Source organism: Channa argus, chromosome 13 (assembly GCF_033026475.1).
Source record: "Channa argus isolate prfri chromosome 13, Channa argus male v1.0, whole genome shotgun sequence".
Lineage (NCBI taxonomy): Eukaryota > Metazoa > Chordata > Actinopteri > Anabantiformes > Channidae > Channa > Channa argus.
Window position 1 is genome coordinate 17,097,046 of NC_090209.1, and position 14,121 is coordinate 17,111,166.

The following is a 14,121-nucleotide window of genomic DNA, read 5'->3' on the forward strand; positions in this document are numbered from 1 at the left end:
GTCTATCTGACTTCTCTCCAGGCAACGCTTGCCCGATGGCCTCACACCAAAGAAACGCCTTGACTCTTCTTCTTTTTTCCCCCCGAAATAACCGGTGTTTGTGAATCCTTAAATGTTTGTAGTTTTACCTTGTTTGTTTACTCTCAGATGGACCTTTTATACCTTATCCTACATCAATTCATGTTCTATCTCATTTAAGGCATTTTACTATTAATATTTTGTATTGTTAAATACAGATGTAGTTTGCACCAAGATTGTTGTACATAAGCTTTTTACATCTAATTATTTTTAGAAACACATTTGTGTTCTGAGTTTTTCTTCTAATATTTTATTTATAGTTTATGTATCATGATCAGTGTTTTGGCCCAGTGTTAACTCACGTTGGTGTTTCTGTGTGTTTCTATACATCTCAAATACATTTTTTCCTTTTTCTGTCTGTTGCACTGCTAGTCTCTGTCCTGCCCTCTCTTGAGGTAACAATATTTTTTTTCCATCTTTCTCCTATATTTTCATTTAATTGTATCTCAACAGTCTGGGTAATTACTTGGTAAAACACAACCTTCTCAATCACCGCTGAATTTAAAATAAGAAAAAAAAATCATATCCCTTGTTAACGTGAGACCTATTCTCTGTCACATTGGTTAAGAGCATCATCAATATCCCAGACTGTCACAGCACCCAAAAAGGTCCATCCTTCTTTTCTTTCTCATCCTTCAAGTCCTGAACACTCTCCTCCATCTGTCTGTCAGACCAAGGCTTGACCTCTCACCTCTGGGGCTCTGCCCATCTTGTTACCTCTAACCTTCAGTTGATTGTGTCTCTGATCAGCAATGGTAAATGTGTCTCATTTCTCCCTCCTTTTGAACATTTAGGGTACACTGTTCACAGAACCTATTTGAAAGCCAACTTTAAAAGTGCATCCAGAAAACCAATGAGTGTGACAAAATCAAGGGTCCCAGGAAAGTCGCCTGCAGAATAATGCCACACAGTAGGAGTAGGCTCACATATGTTTACACAACAGCGGTTTAGAGTTTGAGAAGACTTTGAGCCAGTCACCACACTACATGTCAAGCTCATTTCAGTCGTGACAGTGAAAAATCTGAAGATGAAAGGGATCATCATTGTCATTAAGAACCAAATACTGTGTACTCTAGCAGAGCAATCGCATCATTACAGAGGGGTATAAAAGTTAAGCAGTGTAGATTTAAATATCTTTTACCCCATCATCCTTCTACATTTCTTTCTGTCTCTCTCTCCCTCTCCTGTCCTTGTACCTTGAGTCCTGCTTATGGCCAGACTGATGAGCCCAATTTGGACTGGTTCTGCAGCTGGCTCACTTTGATTAATGGCTCTGGGTGAGGTAGCATCAGCGCTGCCTCGTCCTTGTTTCATCACACCTACACACATAGCCACTCATTGCCACCAGAACAGCCTTGTAATTGATGACAGAGGGCTAAGCATTTGCAAACCAAATGTAGAAGAGGGAAACAGAGCAAACTCCGCTTCTAACACCTCTCTACCTCGCTTTTTTCTCCTCTTTCTCTCTTCCTATCTGTCTATGTCTCCACTTCTTCTCACAGTGTCTACGCCCTCTCTTCCATTAAGCGTTTGTCACATTGATATGAAGGGCCAGGGCAGCATTGTGACATGCTCAGGAGGCAATATAAATATTTGATTAGCCCTAATGGAAATCGTCACAGCGCTAATTGTGCCACACAATATCCGAGGTGACATATCAGCAGCGGACATCCCCTTTGATCCTCCCTTCGCCTCCCCCCCCTCCTTTTCCTTTTAGCTCATCTCAGCCTCTCTTTGTTTTGTTTATGCAGTTTATTTTGGGCCATATGTCATTATCTGACCCCCCCACCCTCTACCTTCCTGTCTTTTCTTGTCAGTAGCCTCTCTCGTTTGCGTTATCTTTCTCTCAATGCACACTGACGTATCTGTCTGGCGAGCTTCTCCTCCCCTCTAGATGTGTATGTCCTCTCTGTTGTTCAGTGTCCCCTGGTGCGCTGTTTTCCTGTGTTTTTCCCGTCAAGTAGCTGAGGCTAAATATCTGCAAGGGCCCCATATGCACGCAGGTAGACGTACACACAGGGGAACCAGAGGACCAAAAAAAGGCTAAAACTTGCGCAGATGGTAGCTTTAATTCAACATTTACTATTTTTAATCATATTTTTTTCTAGGGCTTTGTGGTGAGCAAGGAGTGTTTCAGCACCCGCACCAAGCTCAATGTATGTAATGCACATACATATATATTGCAAAACTCCCTTCTTCCAGCTTGCTTACTTTCAATGGTGCTTTATATATTTGAATCCTTTCGTATTATTTTTTTAATTCAAATTTATAATATAAGCAGTTGTGATCCCCTTGATGTGCACACAATGGCTATTTTTCTTAACATGTCCTTCCTTAACCTCTATCCTGTTTGTATTTACTTGTTGTTATTTACAGTGCGTCCCCTACAAAGATCTGTGACATTGTTCAGTGTCACTGCTCTTTTCTCTCTCTCAACCTCCCTCGGACGTTTCCATTTAGCCAAAGACAAAACAAGTTAATTAGATCGGAAGTGCAGGCCTATCAATGGGGAATCAGTATTCAAATCAAGGCCTTGTCTGGACACAAACAGCAGGAAGCCAAACAAGATCCCGGCACTGTTGAATAGGAGGATGGGAGAGAGGGAAAGGGAGAGAGAGCAAGGGAATGAGAGACTCTGTAGTTGGAGGCACTTATATTGGCAGGAATAAACAACGTTTAGGTCGTAGATCAACTGTATTTCTGTATGTTTGTGTTTTAGCATGTGTGGATTAAGAACTTTTAGTTCTGAACAAAGTCTAAAGATGCATTAATTTCTACATTGCATGTCAGTTCAAAAATGATACTGCAGTAACACTGAAATGTTTTAATTTGTAATTTTTTAACTTTTTTTTCATTCACTGTGGTGCTTTTTTGTTACTACTCAGCAACGTTGTAAACGAGAGCTCTGTGCCCTCAACATGTTCTATGTGATTTAAATAAAGGTTAAGTAAAACTCAGGGGTCCGTAAAAAGGGGCACTTTCACTTTATCTTTAGGCAGTGCAGTATGCTGCACGCTGCTGTTTCTTTGACAAGAGAAACACTGATTCTGAATAGCATTCAGCTTACTTTAAAGGTCAAACATGTGGCTTTTAAAGACTGATAACAATACAGCGGATCATAATTTGTAAAATTTTAGTACTATTTCCATAAAAATCACAACTGCTGCTGAATGGTTTAGTAAAGTAACCTTTACTAGACTGACTGTTACAATGTTTGCCACTGTTTGGTGGCACAAACAGATATTGTGTAAGGAAGTGTTGTTTTTTATTATCATTATTATTTAGTGAAGGTCAGTCAGAACAATGTTTCCATGGTAATCACCTTTAACTTTTCAGTAAAGTGAAATACAGGTAAATACATGCAAAGCGGTGCCAGAGAAGGGGGGCTTGTGGGTAACAACATCATGTTACTGAAAGGAAGTAAAGGGGTTTGTTTAGGGAAACATGACCTTAAAGGGGATATTGTTATATTACTGGAGTGGGGCAGAGAACAGCAGTAATTTACACAATATGCTGCCATGTGCCACAAGTTCACAAGTTGCTAGGATTGCTTCTCTGTCCTGCTGTTGTTTCTCTAATTTTTTCCCCCCATATACCATTTGTTGTAGAAGTCCAAGAAAAGAGAAAGGGTGGGAGAGGAGATGAGGAGAGAGAAGTAGAGAGGAGTGGAGGGGTGGGAGGTAAAGGTCCCATTATCTCATGTGGACGACCACCTGAGCTAAAGACAGCCATTTGTTCCGAAATCGACCTGTCGACCCCCGTCTAATTACCAGCCAATTATTTCCAAATGGACCACATTCGCCCCACACCCTGCACACTTATCGAGGAGAGGGACTAAATTGCTGTTCTCTCTGTTTCTTTTTTCTCTTTCTCCATCTTATTCTTTACTCTATTTTTCTGTCTTTTTGTTTTTCTCTCACTCTTCTGTTTCAGTATTTTGGTCCAGTGTGAAACACTTTTGTGGTTATTGTTGCAGGCTTTGCAGTCAACACACACACACACACACACACACACACACACACACACACACACACACACTCCATGTTTATTCCCTGTTCAATCTGTGGTTCTTTGGATGTTAATTAAGTGGCTAATTATGGGAGGAATTGACACTAAACCTGTGTGTAGGTGTAATTTATTTTTGTGTGTGTATATTTAATCTAAGACACAGGAAACACTTTGATTATTGTCCTTTTCACACAGATACATGCAAACACAGAAACACATGTTACGATGTGTCCCTCATGATCCATATCTCTGTATTATCTGTCTGTCTCTCGCTCACTCTCTCTGGCACCGGTCAGTCTCAGCAGGCCGATGTGTATCCATGGGTCCGGCATGCAGGAGCCACCCAAAGGAGAAGCAGACCATGCTGCTGTTCCCAGAATTCTTTGTGGTGGGCCTCCATTGTTTGCCACCACTTGTATACAGTATTGTCAGACTGATTGTGAGCCTCCGCTCTCTCTCGCAGTGCGGACGGCTAGAGAGCGAGCTGAGCAGAGAGAGGAGACGGAGGGAGAGGGGATGAGGAAGAGGAGGAAGGGAGCAGTAAGCATTGTGTCCCATGCTCGCCATTCTCCTGCCTTTCCATCTGTTTCCCTCTCTTCCTTCCTGTTTCTGTGGGATAGTGAACAGATTAGTAATATGACCACCACAGCTCCTAATAGGGGAAGTCATGGTTGGGAAATATGATGGATAGTTTTGAGATATCATCATGCTGAGTGGTCCAATAGTTTTGAACTCTGACACCTAGCTGCTCGCTAACTGACTTTGATCATTTTAATTCCAAGTTAGTGTGTTTGCATGTATTGTCTATAGCTTAGTGCTGTTTGACTTATATGTCATCTGTAATTTACTGTGTCTAAATGTTAGAACAGTTTTTATATTTATATACTTTGTACTTGTCTAAATTCCTGTTTACTTGGGGTGTACACTGATCAGCCAAAACATTAATACCACCTGTTGGTTTTAATGTTTTGGTGACAGGGGTCAGCTTGGGCACTAGACTGGTTAAGTTGTATTGTGACCGGGTAAGAGAGATTCAGCTTTACATAGCTTGCGTTGCTAGTGTGTTTCCTGAATAATTCTTGTGTAATAATTGTCTCAAATCTTCTGACATTGTATTAACCACACACTTCATGTTTAACATCTGATCAATGATTCTATAGATGTTTCAACTTCTTCAGCTGAAACTTGAAAAATTGTTGAAATATAGGAAGCAGAATGATTTCTTGCCTGACCAATTGTTCAATTGACCAATTGTCCTTCATGAATGTCTTAAGTAATTAATTGATTAATTTAGATCTCCTTAAAACCATATAAGGGAATAATTGTCACAAGATAAATGATAAATACAGCCATGGTGGAATATTATATGAATTTGTCCTAACATTTACAGGGCTCTTTGTCAATTTGTGCACTTCATAACTAATCCTGCTCATATTAAGTACTATCTTAATATCCCCACAAGGATCATCTGATCTAACCTAATATACATGGTGTGTGTTCTGCTCATTGTAAGCTGAGGCAGCACTGCGTACCAGCCTACTGCTGAGCTTGAAGCTAAGTAGATTAGCATATCCCCCACGTCAGCTATGTTCACTGTGACAGGCTGATGACATGGGCCTGTGTGATGTGATGTGTGTGCGACCCACCTGACGTCCAAAGACTCAGGCCTCCCAGCAGGTGGTCTCTCTCTGGAAGGGAGAAACAGACAGAGAGAGAGCGAAAGAGGGTTAGTGTGAGAGACTGAGCAAAATATAGGGTAGTCAGAGATGGGCTTGTGGCAGGCAAAGTTGAATTCTCAGCAGTTATAATATTTTCTGTTGTCCACAAGTCTCTCTGAGCCTAGTTGTAGAGAATCAATGCTTTTTTTCTCTAAATGAAGTGATTTTTTTCACGGTTTTCCACTAAACTAAAAATGAATCTAATTTTGATCTGAGACCTATGCTCACATAAAGGATCATTTTGGACATGGATGGACCACTGCTGGTTATCCGGTGTATAATTTTTCTGACTGTTGTCTCTCAGCTTGAGTACAGTTACAGTACCTTTTTACATATAACTTTCTGTATATCTTTAGTAACAGAAGTCCAAAATTAAACACATTTATGCACAGGCAGATCTATTCCCCGTTTCCTTTTCTTTCTCTTACTCTTACTCACACTAGCCTTAGTACTCCCTACCCTTTATACCATGTCCTCTTTCCCAAAGACTCTCTAGTCTCCCGTGAACCTTCTAGCCACCTCACTCTCTTTCCCACATCTTACTACATCACCCTCCTCCTCCTCCACAGTCTCATGCCAGGCTAGCCAGGCAATGCTAACACTTTTGTCAGGGTGATTAATAGCATGCTGGATTGTCATTAATTCACTGGCTAATGACTGGAGGGAGCAAGCGAGAAGAAGAGAGGAGCCAAGCAAGGCTGGAGAGTAATAGACTGATGTATGGGTGTAGACCACTTCCAGTGGTAGAGGTGAATGTCATCACCCTAAACCCCTCCTCCATCTCTCCAACACCTTCCTGTACACTCTAGTACAACCTCAGACATACAGCTAGTGTTAATAGTGACCAGAAGAGGATACGCTGCCATGCACACACACACACAAGTGCAGTAAACATACAGGTGCACATGAGGGTAAAGTTTTCGCTCAAATCACATCTATGGAAATGATGATTGTTTATGACAATAATTTGATAGAAGACAGATTCTAAGTGTTATGTTAATAAAACAATAAAACAATAAAATAGTAATAAGGTCCTACAAGATCATAAAACACTTAATCTTTGACTTTTTAAAAAATACTTTTTTCTAAAATATCAACCTATTTATGCAATTTTGAAATACACCTGCAAATGCAAATACAATGCAAATTATTATTTGCCTGTGTTTCTTGAAAGTGGTTCTTCCTTCGGCTCATCTTTAAGTGAGCAACTGTGGCTTATTTAATAAACTAACAATTGCAAACTGAACAGTAAATCCTGCAAGTATCAAACTCATTTTTATTTACACATACATCCCCTTTATATTGCTTTGCCTCACATTAAAAATTGCACACATTAGACAGACATAGATGTTAAAATGTTTGTTATCAAATTGAACAGTACAGAAATTTCTTTTTGAGTTATGTAATACACGATTTAGGTGCATCTCACAGGTGAAGTGGATCCAGCTCTTGTGAGACTTTGTTGAATCAAACAAAAACAGGTATACACTCCAGTTCTTTCCAATTTAGACAGAAGATTAAAACGTTACTCTAAAGATGTCTCACTTGCACTTACATACACTGACATGCACATGCATAGACACACAAGATTGCCCTCGCTCCTCCCTAGTTAATAAGAATAGATGGGTTTGTTCTGCACACTGTCTGCCCTGGTGCTCTCCTAGCTGGCTGTCTGGCCTCCTGAGTGCCTTGCTAAATGAAGCTGCACCAGGAGTGGGTGTAGGGACACACACTAACACACATACACACTGATGAAGTGGGGGAAAAATACACTCAAAAGTAGTGCAATAAGCTGTCCCTTAATACTGTAATGTTCCCTGTTCTCTCTGCCTGTTGTCATGTATCAGGGACAAATGAAGTGGATGACTTTATATAGCACGTTTTATCTAGAGTTTGTAAAGGATGTTGCTCTGTATAATTTTATATAATGTTGTTATAAATATACAAACAGATTTTGTTAAGAAATTAACCTTAAAATTAAACGGTGGAATAAAGGTCATATTGATTTGTATCAGTTCTCTGGGTGTTGACACTTGGTTCTTGTCTTCATAAAGGGGGTTCTTTGAATTAAATTGTACCCTATTAAAACAGGACAGAGAATATAAAATTGATTTATGACTACTTAACACGGTGGAGAAGATTCGACTGCATTGGGGGGAATCTTAGACTATGCACCACCTTGCTTGTGTTTTCAAGGGTTGTTTCCCATGTTTGGGAGCTTTGGAAAAGGGAAAATATATAAAATGTTTATTAGTTTTACTCATTTAAAACATTCGAGACATGACTCTCAGGAGCTATGGTGGCATCTCAAATGGCAAAGCCTTGCCTGACTCTGACTCTGAAGGAGGCCATGACTTTAAATAGATGAGTTGTGTAGACGTGAAAAATAGCTTTGTATGTGAAGTTTCTTTTATCAGACTCTTTTTGTTATATTTTTGCGTGATTCCAATTTTTCGATTTATCCTCATTTTTATTTTCTACTTGTCAGTTCCTTCTGACCTCCGGTTCTCCCTGTTTTGTCTAGATAATTTCTCTTCTTACCCTCGTTCCCTCCCTTCTCTCCTTCTTCCCTACTTTCTTCCCCTAAGGGGATGTTTGCAACTCAATTTGGCAAATGTAACTTGATATTGATTATTATTAATATTTATCATGTTTGTGAACATGTTTTCTTCTAGTGCTATTAATCTGGCCTGTTAATAAATGTCTGTAGCAGCCTGGGCCTGGGGCCCCTTGGGACCACAGGGCCACCACACAAACACACACACCTGCTCTCAGCTGCAGGACATTGCCTGCTGTCTTCTATTTGCCTGGAGGCTTGGTCAGGTCTCAACAGACACACAAACGCTATTGGATGACAGAATACCTCTGGGCTGCTCAGTGCAAATAATAATCGCTGCACACAAACACAGCAGAGCACAGTCACATACAAAAACACACAAATCAATTTTTATTTGACCTACCATGACCAAATTCAGTTTTTTATGTAGAAATGAAGCACTGTGTTTTTTCGCTGGTCAGTACACAAGAGAGACAAAGTATGACAGTGACAAAGTAAAGGATAGAAAAATATGCCAGAGAAGAAGATTTTAGAGACAGTTGTCTGTGCTGGTGAGAGATAAGACAAGGGTAGAAACACACTGGAGAATGTGCCCCAATTCTCGGCGAGGTACAAGTTATGCTTGGTTTTATTCATTTTGACATTTATTCCTTTTACATGTTTACTCTCTTTGTTTTGTTTTTTTCTGTGTGTGATCTTTCTACACTCAGCCTTAAGAAGCCGTGTTGTTATATTAAGTGTTGCTTGGAAATGTTCCCTGGTGCTTTTACAAGGGGAAACAGTGGCATTCTCACTCTGAGAGGATTCCTGGTATTGTAGCTGACTGTGCTCCCTTCCAACCACACACACACACGCACAAACGCACACACCTTTTTCCCTAGATGCTCTCCTTTGGCAGCCTCGTCACACACTTGCATTTATACGTCACTTTGCATATGCGTTACACCTATGCAACTATAGAAAAGTACACCACTGTACAGTTTTTCACCTCTCAATCTCGCTTACTCTACTTTTAATTAGCACTTGTTTGATTTTTACAGCTGCCACTCTACTCCACCCCTCCTGTTTTAAATCCCAGGGTGTTTAGGCTTTTTTGTGTGGCGACAGAATCATCAAAGGCCTGCTTACTACAGAGGAACAGGTACCAATATCACTCTGTGGCCCAATAATGCAGCTAAGTGGAACCATATTTACACAATATAGAGGCGCAGCTATATTTCGATTAGACTCTGGTTTAAATGCTGCCTTTTACACACTTACACCCACATATGTGCTCACGTATGCACAGGGCTCGCACATCAAAATATTCGGTCATTTATTGCTCAACCAGCTTCCCATTTTTCATATCTGTCATGGTCCACACATTCTCCTTCTGCTTTAAGTTTTCCTTTTTTTGTTTTTTTTTACCAGACAATCTTTTCTCCCCATATTTGGAGCCGCTGCAGATTTATACATAGTTTTGCCTTTTCCCTGGATACTGTCCTTTCATCAGTGTCTGGCTTTCCTTTTGAATTGAACCAGATCAATTTACGGCTAGACAAAGATGCAGTCTCTGTGTGCGTTGGAGGGAAAAGGCAGTGAGAGAAGTAGGGCGTGTGTGCTTTATGATGGCCATCATTGGTACACACACACATCCTATTTCCAGCTTTTTTTAATTGTTATCATAGCCTCAGCCATGACTACACTGTGCTGCTTGCTCTCTAGTGTACACCTGGCTCTTGATACTCAAGCTGTTGTTGGCATCCATTCCAGTCTGTGGCCTGCAGTGCTTTACAATATATGCATACCTATATTGCTAAGTAAAGGAAAAACCTTTAATTGCGTTATAATTTTGCAAAGATTTCTTTTTTAAATGAAGGCACAATTGTTTATTTTGCAAGAAACTAGTTGGTCCTCATGTGATGGATTCTGGGTTCCTTCCCAGAATTACTTGTATGCAGTCAGTGCTGTTTCTTTCTACCCAGAGTAAATCGACAATACTGCTCAGTTTTTCTGCCACAAGGCACATGTGTTTGTGTGCGTCCAGGCAGACGGCAGAAAATGACTTCAGATCTCTATCTTTCTGCATTTAAGTCTAGAGTGCTCTGATTAAACACAACCACAGAACAATTTGCCTGTTGTAAGACCCTCCGATTAAACCGCTGATTTTCAGCACCATGTCAAGTTATTTTACCATGGCAACGCTGATTACAGTGTTATCAGCATTTCATATTTTTATTTTTTATTTTTTGTATTTTTACTTTCATAATCTTGACTCTTGAAAGTATATTCTAATATTTCTTTAATGGCTTGTGGCTCTATAATGTGCTGCTCTTTTTAAAAATTTTAACGTAGTTAAATGTGTATTTTAGTGATTAGTGTATATAAATGTCATATCTTTTCACCGTGACATGCAGTAATTATGAGATATCATCTTTACTTAAAACACCATCTGATCTCTTTCACATGTTTACAGTACACTTAACAGCTCCTGCAGTTGCAAACAGATGTGTGTTTGTGTGGTGGTCTGCATCTGTGTTCATACTATGTGCCCAAAGATCTTTGTTATTGTAAGCCATGCTACAAAGCAAAGAGCTCCATTTATGGCACGCATTTACAATTTATCAAATAAATGGCATGCCTTCATGTGGCCTGGGCCCGCTCTCAGGCAGAGCAGCGTAGTTTTCCACTGGAATAACAGCCGCTGAACAAGCAGCCCATTGTAGCTGCAGCCAGCACAAGGACCCCCAAGGTGCGAATTAATGATTGACCCCTGATGTAATCAGGATAAATAGCTCCCTGTAAAAGAGAAAGAGATGGCGAGAGGAACAGAGAGAGAAAGAACAACACACGGAGCCAGGGAGAGGAAGGCACTATCTGGCTTGGGTGTTTTTTAAGAAGTCCTCTGGGAGGCGAACCGAACATCTCTTTCTGGGTCTTCTGAGACCCTGAGCTAACACACAGCTGTTTAAAAGCAGCTCAGTCGTCAGCTTTTAGACTCTTTCCCTCCTCCTCTTTATCCTCCTCTTGGCCCTTTTCATTATTTTCATGCTTACTTTTCCCATCTGCAGCTTTTTTTGGTGCCCATCGAGCATGGTCAACTTGTCTTACATAGCGGAGGGGAGAGAGCGCTTGTCTCTAGTCGCAAGTAATCCCAAACATTTCCTAGTTTTCTCTCCAGGCTATGTTTTTAATGAATTAACAGAGTTACAACTGAGAGTTGAACGTGTTTAATATCACACGGTGTTTGCCATATCTGCCTTGCTTTACTGCATTACGTGTCTCACAAAAGATGTTTTGTTCATCAAAATTTTTTTCTCCTTGTCCTTGTTACTGATTTTTTTGATATAGCGATCTATGCATTTTTTCTGCATGTAGGCTCTTAATGCCAAATGGTGTTTAATAGATTTTCCGAGGCTGTCTTTCTGCTTGTCAAAATTGCTCTCAATGGGTCAAGTGCCAGTGTGAGTGGGGAAGTAAAGAGAGAGAGTAAGTGAAAAAAGTATTTAACAGCCTGAAAACACTTTTGATTGTGCATAGGGAGCAGCAGATAGGGCTGAGTTATAAAACTTTAATTGATCTGTGAAAAGTGGAAGCTACTGCTGGTTCACATGTTCCAGTGCTTAATTGCACGCCTGCTCTGCGCCCTTATGAAACAGTGATCATTAAAAAAAATGGGTTCTTTTCCAGTCAAAATCACTGGATGACGCAAAATCAGTCATAAAAGACTGAGTTTTACTGCTTTAGCTTTACATGATAAGTTTCCCGGATCTGTCTGAACAGGCTGCAGGTTTGCCAGGCGCTGAAAAGCCCTTGTCGCATGCTTTCATAGTTTCACATTTCACATTTAAAATGTACATGTCAGTTAATTTAACAACTTTCCAAGTCCACATCTGTCACCATGCAGGAGCTCAAATATTTATCACACAAAAAAATCTTTGTGCAATGAATGTGGTCTTGTACAGTTTTAGTGATGGCTCTTTTCCTATTTGATTAGCTCTTTTATTCTTATTGTAATCTGCCTCACATTACTAGGCATATACAAATTATTTAGAAGTGAAGATAATCTTAAAACATGAATAAAACAATCTTTAAAATCAAACCTATTAGGGACATACAGACCAAACTCAACCCACTCACTTTCATAGTGACCCGGTCAACTTCAGTGTATAACAAGAAAAATGTTAAAATGTCATGTTGCGGCTCCAGCTAAATCCTGGTACATTGTGTCAGCCTCAGCAGCGGGCTAGATGGAAGCTAACAGGGGGAAAAAGCTTGATTGGAACCACTCCTGCTGTAATTTTGGGCCTAGTTAGTCTGCTGATTGCCAGGCCCTGTGTTTAGATAGTAAAAGTGCAGCGGTCCTTTGACTAAAGACACCCGGATCTGTCCAGGGACAAAAAAAGAAATGCATAGATGTGCTCAGGCATACACACACATACATACATGTATAAATGTATACGTGTGTGTGTGTGTATAATGTATAGGCTAGGTATTGAACGCCTGTACTTTCTTGATACTGATTCAAATATATTATCTGTACCAAATAAACTGTCAGTCATCATAAAGCTGACACTAAATGTCTGGCAAGATGGGTGCCCTTTTCTGTATGTCCATCGGATTGGTTCTGATTTAAATCTTACATTTTCTGTTTTTCATGTTTTGTATGGCTGCTTGTGTTTAACATCTGAGAGGTTTGGTTTCTTTATAATAAAGTAAATAAAGTGATTTTAAGAGAGACCTGTGATTTAAAAAAAAAAAAACCTTTATGTATAGCAAATACCCCATGTAGACTCTGTGTCACTCCCAAAGATAAATATCCACATTCACACACCTTCATTGTCCCAAACAAAAGCTTGATATTTGATGTTAAATGTTATAATATCATGTCACTCTTTTATTTTCAAATTCTGAGACTAAAAGTCTGAATGCGACTGCATAAAACTGAGCTTTGCAATTCTCCCCTCTAAGGTGTTGAAGGTAAAATCTTCATGCTGGTATTTCCTAACACATTGTTATGTCATACCTCTACTACAGTTCCTGTCTCTCAACGATTGTTAATTTGTCTTGCTCCTAGATGACAGTGAGCCAGTGGAGAGCATGTACGACACAGAGACTGACCTCCCAGGTTTAGCGGCCGGCAGCGGAGGTGGTGGAGACAGCCCAGAAGACGATGCAGACGATGGAGTCATGAACATGTCCCCCCTGCCCTCACCAACTCCTTCCCTTCCAAACAACCACCACCACCTGCTGCACCCCCACATCTACTCCACCCACCACCATCACCACCACCTCCACAACAACAGTAACAACAGCAGCAGCAATGACCAGGACTTCACCACACCTAAGGAGGGCTCGCCCTACGAGGCGCCTGTCTACATTCCGGATGACATACCCATTCCAAGTGAACTGGAGTTGCGAGAGTCTTCTGTGCCTGGTGCCGGCCTGGGCGTCTGGGCCAAGACTCACATTGGTGCTGGTGAGAGGTTTGGTCTGCACAGCACACTGCATCATGGGGCCACGGGCAAAGATGGCTCCTTTGGATGGGAGGTAGGAACCAGCCAAGCCTATTTGTGCTTAATTTTTATTCTCCTTTCTATTCACTTTCACTGCAGCCATTGACTCTTGCCCATTCTGTAGCAAAAAAGTAATATATGAAATAAATGAAACACTGAAGAGGGTCTTTCTCATCACTCATCATCATCATACATGTCCAATCAATTTGCATCCTGTGTATGATTGAACCTCATCTTTGATTCGCGCACACACATACGAAACACG

The 14,121-nt window shown here is 40.5% G+C and overlaps 1 protein-coding gene across 11 annotated transcripts in view; it reads left to right on the forward strand.

Moving 5' to 3' along the window:
- prdm16 (PR domain containing 16) overlaps positions 1 to 14,121 on the forward strand; it is a 169,535-nt gene that overhangs the window by 42,020 nt on the left and 113,394 nt on the right. For all 11 annotated transcript variants that reach the window (XM_067528519.1, XM_067528529.1, XM_067528520.1 and 8 more), the window contains exon 2: positions 13,418 to 13,890. In XM_067528519.1, coding sequence (XP_067384620.1) covers positions 13,418 to 13,890 — 473 coding nt within the window. The remainder of the gene's footprint in view (positions 1 to 13,417; positions 13,891 to 14,121) is intronic.